The sequence below is a fragment of the Urocitellus parryii genome, chromosome 10 (assembly GCF_045843805.1).
Source record: "Urocitellus parryii isolate mUroPar1 chromosome 10, mUroPar1.hap1, whole genome shotgun sequence".
In the NCBI taxonomy this organism is placed as follows: Eukaryota; Metazoa; Chordata; class Mammalia; order Rodentia; family Sciuridae; genus Urocitellus; species Urocitellus parryii.
The window spans coordinates 125,075,602-125,098,949 of record NC_135540.1 but is presented as its reverse complement, the minus strand read 5'-3'; the positions used below and the strand labels follow the sequence as shown (position 1 = coordinate 125,098,949).

Genomic DNA, 23,348 nt, shown 5'->3' with positions numbered 1-23,348 from the left:
TTGGGGCCTTGGTGCTGTGTGTACCAGGCGGCTAGGCTGGGGTGGCCCCAGTGTAGTGGCAGGTGGGCAAATCTGGCTCCAGGGCTAGCATGTTAGCCTCTGTGTAACCAAGGCTGTGCTTACCACCTATGCTCCAGCCCACCAGGCTGCTGCTCCAGGACAAGGGCTTGGCTTCATATTGCTAGAGTTTATAGCAGGGCTTTCTTCACCTGGCACAGCCTCCTCATTCCTTTTCAACATCTGTGGTTTTCTCTGACTTCTTCCCTGAATTAGGTTGAATCACTTCCACCTGTGAGCTCATATCGAGCGTTTCATAAATTCTGTGATATAGTTACTTTCTACTCTGTCTCATTGTCTTTCTTAAATTTAGTTTGTTGATAGTATTGCTATTAATTCATTATTCATTCAGCTGTTATACAAACATTTATCAAACTTCTGATTTTGCCATATGCCATTCAGGCTTTGAGGACAAATCGGTGAGACATAGTTTTTGTCTCAAGGAGTTCAGTTGATGTGGTAGTAAAAGTATAGGGGAAGCATACAGGAAAGGTATCTGTGGAAAAGATGCAGGAAGGCATTTTGAAAAGGGAAAGTAAGAATACTTTACACTGTAACATTTTATACAAGCATCATAGGAAGGAGTTCCTGTAATTTTCTACACTCACAGGTTCTGATTCTTCCTAAATAAAATGTAGCAGTTCAGAGACATCTTTGGGCTCATACATATTTGGGTTTGAGTCTCTGCCTTACCTACTAATTATGTAACCTTGGGCAAGTTACATAACCTCCTAAAAATATCTTCATCCATAAAATGGAGATATTATATACATTATAGAGTTTTCTTGAGTATTAAGCCATATTAAGTATTGGCTTATTTTTATCATTACTGTTAATTACATTAATATTATTATTGGACATAGTGTTATAATAACAGCTCTTTATTGGCATCATATTTGGTTGTTAGGAAATCTTAGTTGAGTATTGGGCTGCTTGAATTTGCATTCCCAAAGTGATTTTACTTCCTTACTTCAGCCATGCCTTTAGACTCCTCCCTACATGCTTTCTTCATTGCTAACAATATGGTTCAGAACTGCTTTTTTTACATAAATCCCTCTACCCATCTATCCCAATCAAAAAGAACTTTTACTTTCCGGTTATGACTTTGGTGAACTTGGTTCAATTTTTAAACAGGTTAAACATTAGACTGTATAGATTTTGTTTTAGATAATTTTAAACAAAGAAACATGACCTAATTTGAGGACTGTTTTAAAGTCTACTAGTGATGTTAAGAAAGTTACTTTCAATGTTATTGTTCTTTGTGGAATGATTAATAAAAAGCCAGAATTAATAAGTAAAATACTATCAACTTTACAGATTTCTAAATCATAGTTATGGTAGAAAGTAACTGTAGGAAACAACAATCTGTCAATATAGCAACTGAATTATTAATATACAGGAGTCTTTGAGTAGCTGAGTTTGTAATGAAATGGTTTTGAAATGTGATAAAGTATTAAGGCGCATTGATAAGCTTTTAATGGTAGTCATCACTAATGAGTAAAGTATTAAATATGCTGCTCAAATATTTATATTCATGTACTAGAAAAGTTTCATTTTATATATATGTATTTTTTAAATGAACAGGATAGCAGTTCATGAACCTTCATTTATGATTTCCCAATTGAAAATCAACGACCGAAGTCATAGACAAAAACTTCAGCTCAAGGCCCTGGATGTGGTTCTGTTTGGACCTCTGACACGTGGGTATTCTTCCTCACTCAGGATGATATAACAGCATAGTCTCATCATCACTGTTATTTAAGGAAGGAGAAAATAAGCAAAGTAGTAGACCACTAAGAATCATCTATTAACTGGGAAACAAATATAATGTTATCTTAAAAAATACTATAGTCTTAGAGTAGGAGATTTCCTGCCATTGAAACATAGAATGTCAGTTTTCAAAGGTGGCTACTAATGTAAAAAACATGATTGGGTGTTAATTTGGAATTTCTAGATTTGAAGTTTTTGATCATTGTATGGGTTTTAATATTGATGTTATTATAGTTGCATATTCACTGGAGAACCTTTTAAAAATACTTTAATTTGGCTTCATAACTTATGGCATGAAGTAATAGATTGTAATGATTTCATTAATTATATTATAAAAGACATTTTAAGATATAGATTGAAAACAAAGTGCCACTTCAACTTTATAAAACAAGAAGACTATCCTGGCTGAAGCATAGGTGGTAATGTTATTTGCTTGTTCTGAAGAGGAACATTTAAGAAAGTTTTAAATCCTGTTTGTAAAGAAAATAAATCTAGTGTTTTTTCACTTTGAAAGGGGCTTTTTTTTTTTCCAGAAGAGAAGTTTGCTATGTTTATTTCATTAAATTTTAGATTTCAAAGAACTTTGGAAAAAAGTGTTTTGAAGAGTACACCTTTTAGAGGAATTACGCTTTATTTTTAGAAGGCAAAAATGAATAACAAAATTAACACAAGAAAAATCGCCTTTACAAATGATAAATCAGGAAATTAATGTTTATCCTACTTGAATTTTTGGAGTTAGGAGAGTTTCTTGGTGATGGCCCTCCTAAGAAGGGTTACTATAGTGATTGAACAGGTTTCTTGACTTTCCTGGTGGTTCTTTTCTGGCTTAGGCTCAGAGACCAACTGGCAAAACAGCTGGAGCTCCTATTTGCGAGAGTTGGTAGAAATCACAAACACTAGGAAATAGAACACTGTTGAAATGCCATGTGTTCCACAGATGCAGTCCCCTTACCAATATTTCCCTTGTCCTGAGTTCTCAACTGAATCCCTTGGGGGATTGTGTTCTGTGAGAGTCTGATTTTTTTCAAATGAATGGTGAAAATAGAAATTAAAGTGTAGAATTGTGTCTATATGCAATTTGGTCAGGAATATTTATATTCCCTTTCTTAATCTGGAAGTAAGCCACTTTCTGAGTGAGGGAATACTGCATTATCCAGTTATCTGAAAAGAAATCAAACTGGTCTCAAAGAATGTTGTAAACAAATATTTTAATAAGAAAACCAGTTAGGAAGTTAATGATGCATTACCTTTTAAATGTGTTTGTTTTAGAATTATTATGTAAGTGAGTATTAGAGTCAGAACACTCATGCTAGATTCATAAAAATTTAGCAATGTCAGATGACCAGAAATACATTTGAAAGGAGTTCCCACTTAAATCCTTTCCGATCTGTAGTGGTTATTATAGAGTGTAAGACTTGACCACCTTTTTATTTTTATTCCTGGTGATTATATTTTGGCCAGTCAGAGAATAGGACTCTTAGTTGAAATTGAACCTGAGCTGAACCTCTGAGGTAGAAGCAGAAATAGAAACGAATCCTTTTGAGTATGTAGCCCTCTGCAGTGCATTATAGGTGAGGATGTATGCTCTTGAAATACGGAAATGAAGGATCTCTGGCCTAAAACTTGCTATTTATCACACTGTTGCAAACATATCAAACCCTGGGCTCATCAACATAGGGACTTGGAATTTCTGTGGAGCTCTTCATTTAACCAAACATGCCAAATGTTGTCCTGCTGGAGGCCTGGACATTTAGGCAGTTTTCTACTATAAACTATATATCTTTGGAACATTAAAATAATACATTATATTGTGTTAACTGTCATTGTGTATCTCCCTTGCAGAGGGTCCTTGAAAATCAGTGTGTATTAAGCAGTCAGGAATTAATTAAAAAATTACTTGACCTAGTGGCTTTTGTATTCTGTGTCACTGAAGACAGTGGCTCTGGCAACTTCCTCTTTATTTTAGACATAGTGCTAGGGTTATGTCATGCCTGGCAGGTCAGGGTTGGAGAACCTGATTCTTCTCTCCAGTAAACCCTGTATCTTGGACAAATAACTACCTAAAATGCAATACTTGATATGACCCTTTGGCATAGGATTTCTTAGCCTTAGTACTATTCATATTTTGGGTTGGATAATTCTTTATTACTGGCAGAGGGGATATGGGGAGGAAGTTCTCTTGTGCATTGTAGGGTGTTCAGCAACACCCCTGTCTCCTACTCACTAGATGGCAAAGATGGCAATCACAATCCCCCAACCCAGTTTTGACAACCAGAAATTGTCAGACGTCTTCTTGGGAGCAACATCACCCACTATTGGGGACCATTGATGAACAGTTACATAGCTATATGCTTGTGGAAAATGCTTTTTGGTGAATCAATGATTGGGTTTCCAGTTTGTGACAGCTGCATAACTTGACTGAAGAAAAAGTTTTGAATGATAATGATGATACTTCTTATGAATCCCTTCATCCCATAGGGTCCCATTCTCACAGCACATGATTGGAGATACTGTTGGTCCCCATAACTTTGATGACTGCTTCCTCTACCACCAGCAGGGACATGATGTGTCCCTGTGCATTTTTCTCTGCTCTTCTGTAGGTCTAGTATATCAGATACTGTTAATAAGCACTTAGATTATTCAAAGAAAGAATTTATAAAGTGCTAGAATTTGCATATGGGAAGGAGATCTTCAATTTTGTTTTTTGGTTTTAGTTACATAGTACTTTTTTTTTAAAAGTACCTTTGTGTATTGCGGTTCTGTTATATTCAAAGATTAATCTTAACGATCTGTGGTTCTCTTCATAGGACCACCTCATAACTGGATGAAGGACTTCATCCTCATAGTTTCTATAGTGATTGGTGTTGGTGGATGCTGGTTTGCTTATACACAGAATAAGACCTCCAAAGAGCATGTCGCAAAAATGATGAAAGACTTAGAGAGTCTCCAGACTGCAGAGCAGAGTTTAATGGATTTACAGGAGAGGTGAGTTATCTATGCAGAGAAGTACAGTTTGTAAAAATATATGAGCATGAATGTAAACATGTTCAGGTTAGTACATGCATCAGGATTATATGCCTATTTTATTTCTTAGTATTAGAAAATATTGTCATAATTACAAAATTTATTATAAATGATACTTGGGAATAAATAGGTTGAAGATCAGTGGTAGTAAATCAAAGATAAATGGAACTATATAGTTAAATTCTATTTTTAACTTGACATATATAATTACAAATTTTTAAAAAGTCTCTTTGCAGAAGAATATTTCCCTACTGTCCCTGTCTTTTGAGCTCAAGATAACTAAAATAGCTGAATAGTAGGTTGCCCAGTAGGTTTCTTATCCAAATTAAAGATTAATAGAAAATGCTGTGAATTTATTAAAATATGTATCAAATTGCATGACACAGTATTTTTTTTCTTTCATAAAAGTGAAATTTTTGAAATGTTTGTGAGGAATTTTTATTTTTATTATTCTCTAAGGCTTGAAAAAGCACAGGAAGAGAACAGAAATGTTGCTGTAGAAAAGCAAAATCTAGAGCGCAAAATGATGGATGAAATCAATTATGCAAAGGAGGAAGCTTGTCGACTGAGAGAGCTAAGGGAGGGAGCTGAATGTGAATTGAGCAGACGCCAATATGCAGAGCAGGAATTGGAACAGGTACTTATATTTTTTTGTATAGTCCTCTACCTTTACTCCCATTGTATACTGTTCCTCAGTTAATGAAAGAATCATTTATTCATATTGTTACTATTGATCCATGTCCAAATAGTAAAGTAACAGAGTAGCCGCTGAAAGATAAAGTTACCATGATGTTCATTCTTTCATAAAATTTTATGTCATGTTGTGTTAATTGTCTTGAGTGTGTTTAAGGTGTTTGTTAACATCTGTAATATGTCTGGGTTGTCACTTGGTAAAATCTATCCAATTTTGAACTTCTCTATTAGGCATCCCTTTGAGTTGTGTTAAATGGTTTTAAAACATATGCTAAAAGTTTCAAAGTCACCTGTAAGACATCCTTCCTGATGTTAGTTTCCCCATTGAGTTACTCAGATTAGAATGCAGTTGTTCAAGCATTTCACAGGGTCCTTTGGACAAGGTTGGATTCTGGGGGAATTTAATTATGTGCATATGTGTTGGTTTCCTGTTCCTGCTGTAAAAAAATTACTATAAACTCACCAGCATAAACAAACATAGATTCATTAGTTCTGGAGGTCAGAGTTTAAAATGGGTCCACAGTGTTGGGATCCTACTGCATGTCACCAGCAAGGGTCTGTTTTCCTTTTCTAGAGCCTGCCTGCAGCAGGAGGCTTGTGGCCCCTTCATCTTTGAAGCATGTCACTCTGGTTCTGTTAACTCATCTCCTTGTACATTGAACCATTCTCTACTGAAAAAAACCATGAACAGAATGAGGATTGGGAGACTTTTTCCAGATTTAAAATGGGTCAGTTGTAAAACAGGTACAGGAACCTCAATCTTCTGCCTCCCACTTGGTTATATGCACTCTAGCCTTCCCTTGATCATTAAAGGAGAAATGAGAATTATGTGATAAGTGAGCTTTAATTTTAGTTTATGGGAAAATACGTGCTATGCATTACAATTTCCTTCCAGATTGTTGTTTCAGGAGAATTTGTCTGACTGGTCTCAGGCTCAGTCTTTTCTTACTGTTAACTACACTTCCCCTCACATCCCAGACATCTATTCTTTTGTATCTCTTCCCTGTAGGGAGTTTGTTCTTTTCAATTGCCTCTTAGACATATTTTATAGCCATGCCTGATTTACCTGGCAAATCTAATTTGTATAGACTTCAGTAAAGAATCAGGGAGTTAACAAAAAAAGGCCTAGCCAAAATTATGTTGTGTCCAATAATTAGATATTATGCCTTTATACTCTTGTAAGAACTCCCTGCCTATTCCCACTGAGATGTCTAGCTCTTGATTTGTTCCCAGGACTAAAAAGTTTGTTGACTTTTTTCTGACCTTTGCAGATAAGAAAGAACAAATCAGAAAGAACTTGTAGTAGTATTTCACAGGTGACTGCCTCATGGTGGGAGAGAAGACACAATATAAAAAAAGGGGGCCAAACATTATGAGCATTCTAATCTGAGGTTTTGGTATCAGACCTTAGTTGACCTCTTGTTTGCAACTCTGAATGTAATAATCCTAATTAGGTCCCAAATAAATAAGTGATAGTTTAAAGGGGGAAGTGGGTATTTTAGGAGAAACTCTGTCCAACATGATTATACGTATAAAAAACAAATTCTCTGAGTGCTAATTGTTTGCCAGAGTGTATGCTACACACATTGCCAATGATTTGCTCATAAGTTTTAATCCTTAAAATACATAAATATGTGTAGATGAAGTATGTAGGGAGGTAAATAACTTGGCTTAGGTTACACAGCTATACTTTGTGATTTCCCACACTGCTCTCAAAAGCTTTATTGATAGAAATTCGTTTTTAACTGGGAAATTAATTTACATATAATGTCACATTATGTACAATTCCATATAATTAGAAGCATTACTGTATTTTTTGGGGTGGGGGTTAATTGACTTCTCAAAAGTAGAAGGCAGAAAAATCTGGTATATATTTTATATAGCGTTATTTTCCCCTAAAATAAAGTCTTTTGGTTGACTAATAGTACTGTACCATTTATTTATTTATTTATTTTTGCATTACAATTCTTAATACACCATTATGCCATAATTTATCATATCAGTACTGTATCATATTTTATTTGATTTTTTAAAAAATTCTTTTTTAAGTAGTTGTACACAGTACTTTTATTTTGTTTATTTTTATGTGATACTGAGATTGAACCCAGGGTCTCGAATGTGCTAGACAAGCGCTCTACTGCTGAGCCACAACCCCAACACTATTTTATTTGATTTAAACAGTTTTCATAGTAGTTATTTTGTTCTTTAAAAAAATTTTGTTCTTAAAAATATATATATTAGTTGTCAGTGGACCTTTATTTTATATATATAAAAATATATTTTTATACATACATATATAAATCTTATGCATATATTTATAAATCTTGTTTATAGATCATATATATTTATAAATCACATATATAAAAATCACTTTTCACTTATATATAAATCACTTAAGAAGCTTATAGCCAGGATAAATAATCACACCCACAGTCAGTCTTAAGAGGGAAGGAATTTGCCCAAGATTTCAGAGGTAATAAATAATAAAATTGGGCCAAGAAGTCAGGTTCTCAGATATTGAGGCTGTTTCTTTTTGTGGCATATTGTTACTTGTGACTGTTTTATTTCTAACATACAAAAATTATGTGAATAATTATCCTGTTTTTAAACAGTAATTCCTCATGTGCAAAAGCTACTAATTACTCAGTTTCACTTTGTCCATTCCCATAACTAACAAAATAAGTCAAACTAAGGGTTAGGATTTAGGTCATTTGATAAATTTATGAATAATTGCAGAGAAAACAGTTGAATAGTTGCAGTTATAATTTCTACAAGTTTGAGACATTATTTAATCGTCAGTGTAAAACATTTTTCATCCTCAGTTCATCCTAAGAATACATAGATTCTTCCAGGTTCGAATGGCTCTGAAAAAGGCTGAAAAGGAATTTTTAAAGGGGAAATTTATGGAAATAACATTAAATAAAACACGGGTATAAAGAATAACTTCAGAGGAATGTGTCAAGGTACTCCATATATTTCCTTAGAAATGAAAATTGTATGGAAATTTTAGCTTTAAAATCTTGTGAAAAAGGGCTTGCTTATGTACACTTTGGTGATAGTGCAGAGAACAGCATGTCACAGGACTTGAGCTCAAATTTTCTCTTCCTGATAGATTAGCAGGGACACCACACAGCTTACCCAACCATCTTATTAAACATATTGTCCCAGGCACATTGCACAGTGAATCATGCCAGGCAAATGCTAACTAGAATTTGCTTTCTGAGAATAAGTCTGTCTTATCCTCACTTTTAATATCTTTTTTTTTAAATAATCTATTTAGTGTCACTGTGAAGTTTTCAAAAAAATTTTAAAAAATATTTTTTACATAATTCTTTTTTCGTCAGTGTCCAACAGCTGTTCTTTTTCTTTATCAGGACTTTGTGTTTAGTCCTCCTCTTAGTTTATTCTGGCACACAATGAAGTTTATTTAAATAAACTGGGTTTGTTCAGATCAAACATTTATTCCTCTGCACTTCAGTTGGGAGTGGAGTCATGGTTACCTTGGTTAGCTTCGGGGTAGATGATCTGTAGTTGTGAGGCACCAGAAGGAAGGCCTTCCTGGTTCACTTGTTGCTTCATCTGAAGGTTTTAAGTTCTGCGTATATAGTTCTATAAATGCTATCATGTCTTCACACATCATTAGTTTGCGCTCTCCCTGGTTTTAAAATAAATCATTGCAAGAATAGATTATCTCTTTCTTCCATGTCATTTTCTCAGCGAAGCTTTCCTTCGTCTATTTTCCCTTAACCAGTATTACTACCTCGAACACTAAGCATTGTGTTTTCTTCTGTTTATTATTGCCTGGCTCCCTTAAAGGGAAAGTCAGAGAACTATCACAATATACTTTCCTGAAGGATACTCACAGTTTCTTAAGGAAAATCAATCTTATTCAGATTGTATTTTCTCAGAATTTACACATGATCAATACCTACTTTCAAGTATATTAGCCGCAGTGGGTGGAGTAGAAGTAGTAAAATGGACAGTAGTAGGAAATACACATATAGCAGTAAGAAATAAGTGGCCATAAAGAAGATGTTGTGAGAAACTAAAGAAAAAAGTATAACTTTAAAAAAAATTAGAAGCAGTAATAGGTACCCCTCTGATTTTGAAAATTTTGTCATATTCCTACTTTATAAATAAAAATTGCATTATAGGAAAAGTGTGATCAGTTTTAAGTTGCTTATGCCCTGGGTTTTTTCTTTCAGTGATCCTGACTGACTACTATAAAATATAAAAACTAAATATTGCAGCATAAGTTAAGCCCTGTCTGGCTTTACAAATTTGCTTAGTGAATGTAAGATACACTTAAAACTTCAGCTTTAGTTTTAATATGAGAAATATATTGTATTTCTACTTGTTGAGTTAAAAAGATGTTTGTAAAGAGCAAAATTGCTTTCTCGTTTAGTCTTTGTACTAAAAATATTCTAATCCTCCTTTCTGCATGCCTCCCTCCTTCATTCTTCCAGGTTCGAATGGCTCTGAAAAAGGCTGAAAAGGAATTTGAACTGAGAAGCAGCTGGTCTGTTCCAGATGCACTTCAAAAATGGCTTCAATTAACACATGAAGTAGAAGTACAATACTACAATATTAAAAGACAAAACGCTGAAATGCAGTTAGCTATTGCTAAGGATGAGGTACCTTTATTTCATTATTAACAAAACATGTTTCTTAGGCTGAATTCCAGAAGGTTTATTCAACTGAATATAAAGATCTGAATGAAAGTTTTATTGTTGGAGATTCTTTTCTTGAATTAGAATTTATTTTGTAAATTGACTCTTACAGTTATAGGCTATAAAGTAAGATTGCTGTATTTAGAGAAGTGTATAGCTTTCACAGTGACCTTAGTATCCTTAAAAAATTATCACTATTATCATAATCATAAATGTTTTATACAGAGCTTTTCTCCTCTAGGTTGCTGCTTCATATCTGATTCAGGTTAGTAGATACTAGAAATGAATGTTTGCCACTTAATAAATTGTGTGGAATAAGAATCAGTCTTAATGTGAATTCTAGCAAAAAAAAAAAATGCTCAGTTTACTTACTAACACCTCCATTGCAATAGGATATAGTTAATGTTTTTCTGTTAGTTTTAATAAAAAATTCAGGTCTTTCTCAGCCATAGAAATAAGAAAAAAAATTCTCCAGAACACAGTTTTGAATTATATTGATTGGCTTGGGAAAGCATGCTTTTTCTTGTTTTCTTTCTTTCTTTCTTTTTTTTGAAAACAACTGTATCTTGGCTAATATTCTCCACTAGTGTTATAATTATTAATATATTCTAAACCAACATAAAATTTATTAGTATATGTGTATTCCTTTTTCCCCCAAACATAGTCTTATTTTTCTCCTCTTGGATTTCTAGGCAGAAAAAATAAAAAAGAAGAGAAGCACTGTCTTTGGGACTCTGCATGTTGCACATAGCTCCTCTCTAGATGAGGTAGATCACAAAATTCTGGAAGCAAAGTAAGAATTTTTTTTAAACCTATCTGCTTATTTGCTATTATTTTGAAATGCATACATTTAAATTTATCATTGAGCCATACACAATTACAAAATTTACACTGAGATTAGATAATTTCTTCTTGAAATTGCTATGGTCTGTTTGTGTTACTGCCTTTACAGTGTCCTATTAAAAATTCTTTGCAGCAAGTAATTCTTATATTGATGTTTCAGGAAAGCTCTTTCTGAGTTGACAACTTGTTTACGAGAACGACTCTTTCGCTGGCAACAGATTGAGAAGATCTGTGGCTTTCAGATAGCCCATAACTCTGGACTCCCCAGTCTGACATCCTCCCTATATTCTGATCACAGCTGGGTAGTAATGCCCAGAGTCTCCATTCCACCCTATCCAATTGCTGGAGGAGTTGATGACTTAGATGAGGATACACCTCCAATTGTGTCGCAATTTCCTGGTAAGTAATTAGTTCAACAAAAAGAGTTGGTACATTTTTTAAAGTAACTTTGTCTACTGTGTCCTTTTAGGAATCAAAATTTGAAACTTCTGACAAAAATTCAGTTCATCCTTCATTTTCTTTTTTTTGTTGTTGTTGTTACTAATTTAAGTGTTTACTGTTTGAGAATACTATATGATGTACACATATATTCTTTCTGTATGTATATTACATTTTATATACATGTACTATTAAAAATATGGATGCTTGATTGATTTGCATAATTGATCAACATATTTATTTGAACAACAGTTTTATATAACTCATTATATTAAATGTTGACTGTGGGACTTTGCTTTTATTTGTGGTACTGGGGATTTGAAGCCAGGGGTGCTTTACTACTGAGCTACATCCCCAGCTCTTTTTAGTTTTTATTTTGAGATAGGGTCTTGCTGAGTGTTTTGAGGTTGGCCTGGAATTTTCGATCCTTGTGCCTCAGCTTCCTGAGATGTTGGAATTACAGGCAGAACAGTGGTGTTCCCAGCTAGGACTTTGTTTTTAAAATATTGCTTATAATTAAATTGAAATGAGGGGTTCATACTAAAAACATAATTGACATAAGGTCAGCATAGTATAAATGCTAAATCAATGTCTGAATGAAGTGCTTAATTTTGAGGGGAAACTTTTTTTTCAAATGACAGCTTAATCTAAAATAGAAATATAAATTTTGGGGCTGGGGTTGTAGCTCAGTGGTAGAGTGCTTGCCTCCCATGCATGAGCCACTGGGTTTGATCCTCAGCACCACATAAAAACAAATAAATAAAAATAAAGATATTGTGTCCAACTACAACTAAAAATAAATAAATAAAGAAAGAAATATAAGTTTGGGGAAGATCTTGGAAACCTGAGCTTCAATCCTGGCTCTGTATCTAACCAACTATAGATTTTAAGTCAGTCTTTGATTTGTTTTCAGTGGAGTTACCATTTTCAATATTTGTGGTTTTTAGCATTATATTTTGCTTTTAAAGTTCTGTGGAGCTCCTTCCAAAGATAGCTTTTTTTTTTTTTTTTTTTTTTTTGCATATGAAGTTTTCATTATATTGCTTAGATGGCTATGCTTTGAAATGGCTTCATTGTAAGAATACATTTCAGTAGGAAAGGTGAAATTTAATTTCACTTTGACTTTTTTACATATGTTCTGAATGTATAGTTGTGTCTTCACTTCAAAATCCCCTTTTTCTTGTTTTTTTTTGCCTGCCTGATTCATTTTTCCAATATTTGTGACTTTTTAGAAACAGTGTAGACAGAACAAGGTTCTGAAGAATAGATGACAGAATCTGTTGATTGGTTGAAGACTTTTATATGGAAAATTTTAGTTTTTGAAACCAATCAAATTATGAGTTATTTTTTAGTTTGAATTTTTCTATCTAACTGTGATAACTTTCCTGAAGTTGGGATTTAGAAGCAGTTCTAATTTTATAAAATTTGCACATTAATTCTCAATAACTATGTGCTTTGTCATTGCTCTGGTTTTATGGCTCACCTATAAAGCTAGAACACTGAGGCAGTTAACACTTAAAGCAGGTAGGAGGAGTGGGCAGATGGTAAGCTCAGTGAACAATAGAAATGTGTGAGCTCATTCATTTCATTTGCTCCATACTGCAAGTTAGTGGTGGTTACAAAGATATATCTAGATCCAAGCTAGCTCTACAGTTTGAATTATGTTTGTTTATTTGAATTATATGCCCTTAAGCTTATCAAATATAGCAACAATTCATAAGTACATTTATTTGTTTACTGTTAACTGTTTAAAGTTACAGATTTTCCTGAAAATATGTAATTACTCAGTATCAGAATTGTGCTTGGAGGTACATTCCCTAAATTAATGAGTTTTTTTTCCTTTTTCCTTTTCTAAAAAACACTCTTGGGCTGAGATCGTGGCTCAGCAGTAGAGCTCTTGCCTAGCACAAAAATAAAGGCATTGTGTTGTGTCCATCTACAAAAAAAAAAAAAAAAAAAAAAAAGATTTTCTCTCTCTCTCTCTCTCTTAAAAACACACACACACAGACACACACACACTCTTTATTGTGTGTGAGTGAGGGGAAAAATAGACATCCGCCCATTAAAAGAAAAAAACACTAAATGTGAATAATTGGTCTAAGTTTCTAAATGATTGTGGTAAACAGAAATTTGAAATTTTTTGAATATGAAAATGTACAAGAGTTGGTTTGAATTGTATTATGATATTTTAGAAATGCTGCAATCAAATTCATTATATCTAAGAATTAACTGAAGTTACATCTTACAGTTTGAGAACTCTGCTTCCACCCAGGGGCACTTCAGTGGTACTGCATCCTGCTTAGTTATAAAAGCATAATTATTGGACCTGATAAATGGGAAGCTGTTAACCATAGAATAGAGTTCATGGTAGAATGAAGCTGCTTCATTTATATATACCTCCTCAGCAATTTAATTTATTTTTTAACCACAGGGATGTATAAATTTTATGTTTGAAATAATAACATTCTCTTAAGAACAAAGTAAAAAATTCTAGCACATTAATATTGTCTGTTTAATTATATGTGAAAAGATATCAACAGTTAGCTCTGTGTGAGTAGGAGAATGGAGGATAGTTCTTTTCCTATTTCCTAGTATCTGCTAAATGCTTTCATAGTGGAAAGGTAGTAGCAAATTATTTAAAATTTCTTATGAAGCCCTTCACACTTACTTAAAACTAGTGAAAATAATATGCCCATCTGCAACAAAGAGAAACAGATTTTAACATTTTACTAATTCATCTTTCTCTCTAAATGAACCACTACAGATATTGCTAAACCACATCATTTCACTCTTCTAAACTATGTATTATTTTAAAGCCTGCTGTACTTACTTGTATTACTTACATGTATGTCCATAGCAGTATACACCATTGTTGTATGTTTTAAGGATTTACATAAATGTTATCATATTGCACATATTATTTTTGTAATTTTTTTTCTCCAAAGTACATTTCAAATAATTCCCATGTTTATATGTATCAATGTATTCAGTTCACTGTAACTATTTAACTAATGTCAAACTGAGAGGATCTTTGTGCTTTTTTGCCTTTTCAAACAGTACTACAACAAGCATTCTTATTTGCATCTCCTTGCACAGAACTCTCGAGTTTCTCTAAATGGGCACCTACAAACAGATCACTGATTACCTCTTATTAGTCATTGCTGACTTGCTCACATACCCACTGTTTATGAGTGCTTGTGTACCTCTGTCTTCACCCTTACTTGAAATGATTTGATTTACTTGCCTTGCAAATTGAATGAGTGTGAAATGATACCTCGCCATTCCTAAAATGGTTATTTCCTTTGGGGCTGGGGATGTGGTTCAAGCGGTAGTGCGCTCGCCTGGCATGCATGCAACCTGAGTTCAATCCTCAGCACCACATACAAAGATGTTGTGTCTGCCGAAAAAACTAAAAAATAAATAAATGTTTTAAAAAACTCTCTCTCTCTCTCTCTTAAAAAAAATGGTTATTTCCTTAATGTCTGCTAAAGTTGAGTGCCATTTTATCTTTCAGCATTTGTCATTTGACTTGCTTCTTCTCTAAGTTACTTGTGACTTTCATGGAATCCCTTCAAGATTCCTTGCTGATTTGGAAGTATTCTTTATATTTTCTGGTTATTTGAGGGTTGTAGATATTTTCTCTTAGGTTTTGACTTTTTTAATGACAAACTTTTGAGTCCAGTTTTGTCTTTTTACATTGTTTTCAGAAGATAATAGATTGTAGTTTGCTCTCCCATAACTTTTAGGTTTTCATGTAATCCCTCAATCCTTTAATCTACCTGGAGGTTATTTTGTTTGCAGTATGAGGTTGGACTCTAGATCTCTGTTGATGTGGGCCTAAACGATTGTTTCTGTTGACTTCTTTAACGCCTCTTCTCTCTGTAGACACAGGAATGCTTCTAGCTCTAGCCCCATTGGCTCTGCTGTAGTTGTTATAGCTTTATAGTAAGCATTGATAAGGCAGTATCTTCCTGCATTGTTCAGATTCAGAACAATTTATTCCTATTCCTGATCAGTTATTCTTATACATTTTAAGATCAGCTTATGAAATTCCATGAAAAGTTCCACTGGAGATTATTAAGAAGAATTAATACTAATAAACTCTACTAAGTTCTTTTATATCTCTAAATAAAATTAGTAATTTATTTTCTCTGTGCTGGTCTTGCATGTTCTTTTTAAAAAGATTAATTTCTAATAATCTTATAAAAAGGGTGTTTTTTTTTGTAATTACATGTATTACTTTTCTTTTAAAAATGATGTCAAATTGCTTGTTGCTGATAAAGAAATGCTGTTGATTTTAATATATTGATCCTGAATCCAGAAACATTCAGTTCCTTCACTAGATTTTTTTTTTTTTTTGTGGACAATAAGAAGTTACTTTTTCCTTTCCCATCCTTATGCCACATACCCCCTGTCCAAACTTAGATTTCCGTTGTTTAAGAGTGGTGACTACAGGCAATAGTGATCCTGATTTCTTATTCTGAAAAGGGTGTTTGCAGCGGAGCACAGTAGTGCACGCCTGTAATCCCAGCTGCTAGGGAGACTGAGGCAGGAGGATCACAAGTTCAAAGCCAGCCTCAGCAAAAAAGTGCTAAGGAACTCAGTGAGACCCTGTCTCTAAATAAAATACAAAATAGGGCTGGGGATGTGGCTTTAGTGTTTTAGTGCCCTGGAGTTCAATTCCTGATACCAAAAAAAAAAAAAAAGGATGTTTGTAATATTTCAGGTTGCATGATTTTTTTGGCTGCTTTTCTTAGATTACTTTTGAAATTAAGGAAACTGATTTCTATTCCTATTTTGCTAAGAAATGTTCTTTGTCTTTTAAATCAATGGGTGTTAAAATTTAACATTTTTTTCTGCATAATTTTAGGTTATCACTCTTTTCCTTTATTCTGTTGAATGTTCATCCATTTAAATAATTTCCAATAAATGTTAGTGAAAGTATAGTTGTTTCAGTGTTGTCTTTTTCTTTTTAAAATTTATTTAGCAGTGCTGAGGATTGAATCCAGGGCCTTGTGCATGCTATCATTAAGCTACCTCCAGCTTTCAATATATTATGTTTATTAAAAAGTTGGATTTGATTTGGTATATTATTTTATAGAGTTTTTGCATCTTTAATCATACATTGTATTAGCCCTCAATTTTTCTTCCCAATACTGTATTTGTTTGATTTTGGTTATATAAACATCATACAATAATTCAGAGAATACTCCTTATTCTTCTATTCCATTCTCGTGTACCTTACAGAGGTAAATAGTGATGTTGTAGTTAAGAATTGGAACTCTGGAACAAGACTGCTTGAGTTTGGATCTTTATTTCCCCATATTTTAATGGTGTAACCTTGTAGGAGGTACTCTTTAAATGAAGTAATACCTGTAAAACACTTAGAATAGCCCTGCCCTAGAGTAAGCACCCAGTTAATGTTATGAAATTTTGTTCTAATATAATAATAGTATGAGATACAGATTGTTTGTTCTTTGAAGGATTTAAAGAAATTTCCTGTGAATTGAACTTGGTGTCAGTGTATTTTGATGGGAATAGAGGAAAAGACAGATTTTTAAACTACAGATGAAAGTTCTTATTAAAAATATAAATCTGTTATATGTTTCTAGAATATTGTCTGGTTTAATCTAAGCTTTAAAATTTTGTTAGCAAAAAGTTGTTTACAATATTTTATGGCTTTCAAAATGTCAATTGTATCTGTAAATCTTTTTTGTTCCTTTTAGAGTTATTTATACTCCCTAGAAACATTATTAATTCATAATTTATTTGATTTCATTTTTTTTACTCCTGAAAAAAACTGTTGGTTTTCTTGATATTCTCCATCTATTTCCACTCTTAACTTTTCTTTCTTTCTTGGAGTTTCTGTTTGTTCATCTTAATATTTATATACTTTAGCCCATGAATTTTTAGTCTTCTTTTTCCCCCTAATATATGATTCTAAGGCTATCATGTTCCTGCTAAGACTCCCTGAGCCACATCCACAAATTGTGATATGTATTATTTGATTATCATCTAGATTTAAAAGGTTTCTAATTTCTAATGTGACCCTTCCTTGAAATGTGAATCATTGGAAAGTATGTGTTTTGGTTTCTAAATGTATTTATGTTTTGTTTGGTAATTTTTTTTTAATAAAAACACCTTTATTTATTGATTTCTAGTTGCCAATGTGGTTAGAGAATGGTGCCCTGAAATTTGATTTGTGACTTAGTATTAGATGTTTTTGTATATATCTCAGAAATCTTGTCTTATGGTTTCTGTTTCTCATACCTCTTTTTAGCTTTTCTATTATCCTCCCGAACAATTAAGGACCTTTAAATGCTTTCATTTTTGTGTAAACTTCTCTTCTCACCTTATATGTTCATATTATGTAGTATTTTGTTTTGTGTGGAATATCCTTCAACACAGTTATGGTTTGTTGTTGCTTCAGTCATTGTTCAGCTATATGTATGTGCTTATTCCTGTTAGTCATTACATTTTGCTTTTTGCTCCCCCCACTTCTTGAAAATACATCCTTTATCAAATTTCTTTAATTGACCTAGAGTGCTTTTGGTCTTTGCCAGAAAATGCCTTGAGAGAGTAATAGTTTAATTAGATATTGAATTCTAGAATAACAGTTTGACTATATTTACCAGAGTATCTTAAAATTATCATTATAGTGGTTGAGAAGTTTGTAGTCAGTCAAGCTGTTCTAATTTCTTTTTTTAAGTACTTTGTTACTTTTCTCTGATTTCTGGAAAAATGTTTCATTGTCTTTTCTGTTTTGTGGTTTCACCGCAAGCTGATCAAGTGTGGATAGTTTTTAAAGTTTTCTCTTTTTTGCTAGTATTTGATATGTTTCTTGAATCTGAAGATACATGTCTTTTGTCACCTCTGAAAAAAATTATTAGGCATTATCTTTTGAACATTTTTTTTCTTTAGGCACTCCTTCTAGAGTATTAACTATTTAGAAATTTGTCTAATATTAGCCTGTTACTTACATGTTGTATCTTTACTTTATTTTTGGTATCTGTTATCTTGTCTTTTTATAGTCTTTATCTAGCTATGCTGCATTCGGAGAAGTTTCCTTAGATTTCTCTTCTAGATTACCAACCTTTCTTCAGCTTTGTTTAATCTGTCTTTCATTCTTAAGTACAGTGATTGTGGTTTTCATTTCTCTTAGTTTGTCATTTATCAAATCTCTCTTTTAATGCTTGATTCTTGTCTCATCGAAATTTACTATTTGGGGGATGATTTAAAATTCTTATATTTTTAGCTTTTATTTGATAATCCTATTATATATTGTTCTTGATTAATTATTACAGCTTTTTGCATAGTAAACTGCCTTCTCTATCCTGTTGTATAATTTTTTAACTGAGCTATTTCTAAGTTAAGACTTGGCATTTTTTCCCCCATAAAACACTTTGTGATATATTGGAGTACCCCTCAAAATGATTTTCTTTGCTTCTGGAAGTAGTTTTAAGGCTATCACCAAATCATTGTCAATTTTTACATTAACATTTTTAGGTTAGGATTTCACATATCCTCTGGTAGTCTTAACTTTTACTCCAAACTAATAGGACATACAGATCCAGATTATTAAATTTTTCACAGAACTCTTTAAATCCCTATATCTAGAGATGATATAGTGAAAAAAATTCCTTATTCATTGGTAATATTTTTTTTCCTAACATACCATTTTACTCAGGAATGTAGCCATACTAGGTGCTCCCTTACAACTCTTAATTCCTTACCTTATGTGGACCCCAGTTCAATTTTATATCCCGATGTTAAGAAGCCCTAAACCCTTGGATTAACAAGATTGATAACCTCCCATCAATTGTAGCATCACTCAGAGACCTATTAGTCTCATTGTTTTGGCATCTGAGAATTTGCTTTTATTGCTTACAAGCTAGCTATGCATTTAAACAATTGCTAAATTTTGTGTAGTGTATTGAAATATTTCAAAGTATTTAAACTGTGTCTTTGTGGGGTGGGGTTCAAGATATTGTGGTCAGATTACCTTTGATTGCCATATTGCTAGAACCAGAAAGTATATTCTTGGGTTGGGATTGTGACTCAGCGGTGGAGCGCTCGCCTAGCACTGGCGGGACCCGGGTTCAATCTTCAGCACCACATAAAAATAAAGGCATTGTGTTGTGTCCATCTACACCTAAAAAATAAATATAAAAAAAGTAAAGTATTTCTTATTATTTTAGGTTGTGGATGAAGGAATTCCTTATTGAAAACAAAGTTTTTTTTTCCTCTGTGATAAGAAATACATCACAAAGAAGTTTGTAAATATATGATCATCATATAAGTTACTGTGTTTCTTTAGGTAATTCCAAAAATCCTTAAAAAAAATATTAAAACTCCTAGGTATGAATGGATGTCTGTCTTCATTAGGAATTAATAATGACTTGAAGGTACCATAAAACATGCATATTTACATGTAAAGCAAAGCTTGTTACAAGGTCAAAATGTACCACTTTTTAATTTTCCATAAATTTTATGATACAACTGTAGTCGTCCCTGTTTAGGACTCTTCAAACAACAAGAGAAAAGACCCCAAGTATATGACTTAATTCCAAATGTATGTGACTGTAATACAAGGATAATTCAAGACAAAAGAGATAGCAATATATTTAAGAAATTTTTAGAAAAAGTTATTGAGTTGTAATAAACAATTTATAGATGTAACCAATTTACTGATTCTCATTTTTGTTATACTCATTAGTAAATTACTTAGAATTTTCTTTACATAAACTATTTAACTCTTTTTATTTTTTATTTTTATTTTTTGGAGTGGGGGAACCAGGGATTGAACTTGGGCATTTGACCACCGAGCCACATCCCCAGCCCTATTTTGTATTTTATTTAAAGATAGGGTCTCACTGAATTGCTTAGCTCTTCGCTTATGCTGAGGCTGGCTTTGAACTTGTGATCCTCCTGCCTTGGCCTCCATAGCCACTGGGATTATAGGCATGCACCATTGCTCCCAGCCTTAACTCATTCTTACTACTTTTTTATGCAGTATTTTTCATCTTTGTGGATAGTACTCATTTTTCCAAGCAATGGAGCGTGATTCCTTTCAGACTTTTCTGTCAGTCTTAACTGAATATTGCTTTTGTTGCATATTTCAAATAACCAGTGATTGCTGGGAATCACTGCAGTACCTACCGAGAATTGTAGAATTAAGTTATCTGTATAACAATGAACACAGTTTTTTTTTTTTTTTTTTTTTTTTTTTTTACTACTCACAAGACATGGTTTCTTTGGCAAAGTGAGAACATCGGACTAAAGATTTGCAAGATCTTTCATGCTTGAATCTATGAGTCATAAATTATAGGTGAAATAAATGCTAATGTTTGTGAAATTATAAATATTTTCATGTTATGTCATTTGTGTTTAGAAAAAGCCTTGCATGGTATTAAGGAAGGTAGTAAAAATTTAAAAATGTTTTTAAAAATTTTACCTTATTTTTCTGTCAGGCTATTTCTGTGATTATTTCTGATTCATCCATTGATTTATTCATTAAGCGTCCCTTTTTCCTGAGTACTGGGCTAGGTGTTATGATACAGTGTTGCATACAAAACACCATTATTGCCTTCCTGGAATTTATAGTGTAGCGGAGGACAGATGAAAGCCATGCACTGAGATGAGTTATGCGATGGATAACTATGCCATGGCTCCTCCTTCTTGAGGGAGAATTATAGGGCAGACCTTGATCTCAAACTTGAAGGGGCTGAAGGAACTGCCATTTAAGCAAATACCTAGGATGGGAGGACAAGGGAGAGTTGGGAAAAGGAGTCCTGGAAGCAAGAAAATATGATACTTCTAAGGAGCCAAGTATACTGATCCCACTGTTCCTATAACAAAAGAGAGGGACACTAATTTCAAAATAGAAGCTAGTTAGAGCAATCTAATCCATAGTAAAGAGTTTGGTTTTTTAAGGTGTTACATAGTAGAATGTCATTTTCCTTTTCCTTTTTAGAGTGATCACACAGGTTCAGTGCGGAGAAAACATTGGAGGGAAAAGATAAGTTAGGAGGTGGATAGAATAGTCCAGTATAGTCCATCAGCATGGAAATGTAGGGGAGGGGACAGATCTGTGAGATGCCAAAGAGGTAGAATTAGACACTTGAAAGTTAACTTGACATGGATTATAATGGAGGAAGAAGGGTCAAAATTATATAGTCAAAAATATAGTTTACAGTTCAGATAACCGGTTGGGTGTAGTGTTATTTACTGGACATGGGACACAGAAGATGAAGTGAGTTTGGAGAGGCATATGTTGAATTCAGCTGGATATCTGTGGGTTACCCAAGTGTCTGGTAGGCAGTTGGAGATGAGTCTGTAAGTTCAGGAGAAAGACTGAACCTGGAGTGACAGATCTGGCCTAAGACTACAAATGAGAATTGAAATCATAAGAGTTACATTAAAAATTCATATGTTTATGTTCACTTCTGTTTAATTTTTAGACCTATTTTCATTTTTGTTCCTTTTATTATTTTTTAACTTTATTAATATAGGTGGTAGAGAATGGTATGATTATATAATTACTTACTTCAATAAAGAAAGATTAAACAGTGAAATATCAGTGACATCACTTCTCTTGTGTATCTGTAGGGACCATAAAGAGAGATTGGATGTTAAAGAGTGTTCTTGTTTATCTGTTCTTCAGGGACCATGCCTAAACCTGTTGGGTCACTAGCCAGAAGCAGTAGTTTGTGTCGCTCGCGTCGCAGCATCGTGCCCTCCTCACCACAGTCTCAGCGAGCTCAGCTTCCTCCACATGCTGCCCTCGCCTCACACCCTCGGCATTCCCACCAGCCCCAGCACACCCAGCACTCGTTGCCTTCCCCTGATCCAGATATCCTCTCAGTGTCAAGTTGCCCTGCGCTTTATCGGAATGAAGAGGAAGAAGAGGCCATTTACTTCACTGCTGAGAAGCAATGGTATTGGCAATGGGTACATTGCAGCACATACTGCCTCTGGGCAGAATAGGGATGGGGTTGGGGGTGGGGAGTGGTGCATTCTGTTCATGCTGTTGCATAGCAAGTTACCATACACTGTGGCTTCAAACAACACCCATTTGTGCACACTCAGCTGGCAAGTCAGAAGTGCAAGCCTGGTGCGACTGCATTTTCTGTTTAGGGTCCCACAAGGCTAAAATCAACTGTTGGCAGGGCTGTGTTCTCATTTGGAAAGCAGGGTCCCCTTCAAAGCTCGTGTACTTGGGTAGAATTTAATTCCTTTAGATTATAGGACTGAAGTCCTCTTCCTGTGCTGATCTCAGCAAAGGGGTCAAGACCAGTGGCCAGTGAAGTGGGGCTACTCTCAGGCCCTAAGGGCTGCCCTCCATTCCTTGCCTGTGACTTCCATCTTCAAAGACAGTTACAGTGATTTCCCTTTTGTAAACTCTTTTGCTTGAATCTCCAACTTACTCCATCTCTGATTTCAAGACTCAAATTTACTTAGCTAGATAATAATCTCTCTGTATTAAGAGCCACTTGTTTGAGGCCTTAATTTCATCTGTAAAATCCCTTTACCACAGCATTTAAATTTGTATTTATTTGAATAACTAGGAGAAGGTGTGTGTACATCAGGAACTGGGAATTTGGAAGCCATCTCAGAATTCTGCCTCCTGTGAAGATGTAGGTAGATACTCCATCACTGCAATTTATTCTTAAAGAATAATTCAGGGTTTGTATCCCCATTGCAATTGGAGAGTTCAGTGCAACTTCTCTTGGTTAGCACTTCACTCTTAGCCTTTTGTATATCTTTGCAGTGTAACTGTAGTCTCCAACAGAATGTCTGTACTGACTGAACTGTGTGGCTTTTGTGTGGCTTCTGAAAACTGGTAGGAAAACT

The 23,348-nt window shown here is 33.9% G+C and overlaps 1 protein-coding gene across 2 annotated transcripts in view; it reads left to right on the top strand.

Annotated features, from left to right (window-relative positions):
* Nucleotides 1-23,348, top strand: part of Stim2 (stromal interaction molecule 2) — a 162,950-nt gene that overhangs the window by 135,424 nt on the left and 4,178 nt on the right. Inside the window, exons 5-12 of one of the 2 annotated variants that reach the window (XM_026403594.2) lie at nucleotides 1,642-1,757; nucleotides 4,635-4,812; nucleotides 5,311-5,488; nucleotides 10,011-10,178; nucleotides 10,456-10,479; nucleotides 10,907-11,007; nucleotides 11,218-11,456; nucleotides 22,159-22,432. In XM_026403594.2, coding sequence (XP_026259379.1) covers nucleotides 1,642-1,757; nucleotides 4,635-4,812; nucleotides 5,311-5,488; nucleotides 10,011-10,178; nucleotides 10,456-10,479; nucleotides 10,907-11,007; nucleotides 11,218-11,456; nucleotides 22,159-22,432 — 1,278 coding nt within the window. The remainder of the gene's footprint in view (nucleotides 1-1,641; nucleotides 1,758-4,634; nucleotides 4,813-5,310; nucleotides 5,489-10,010; nucleotides 10,179-10,455; nucleotides 10,480-10,906; nucleotides 11,008-11,217; nucleotides 11,457-22,158; nucleotides 22,433-23,348) is intronic. The other variant, XM_026403602.2, reaches the window with a different exon arrangement.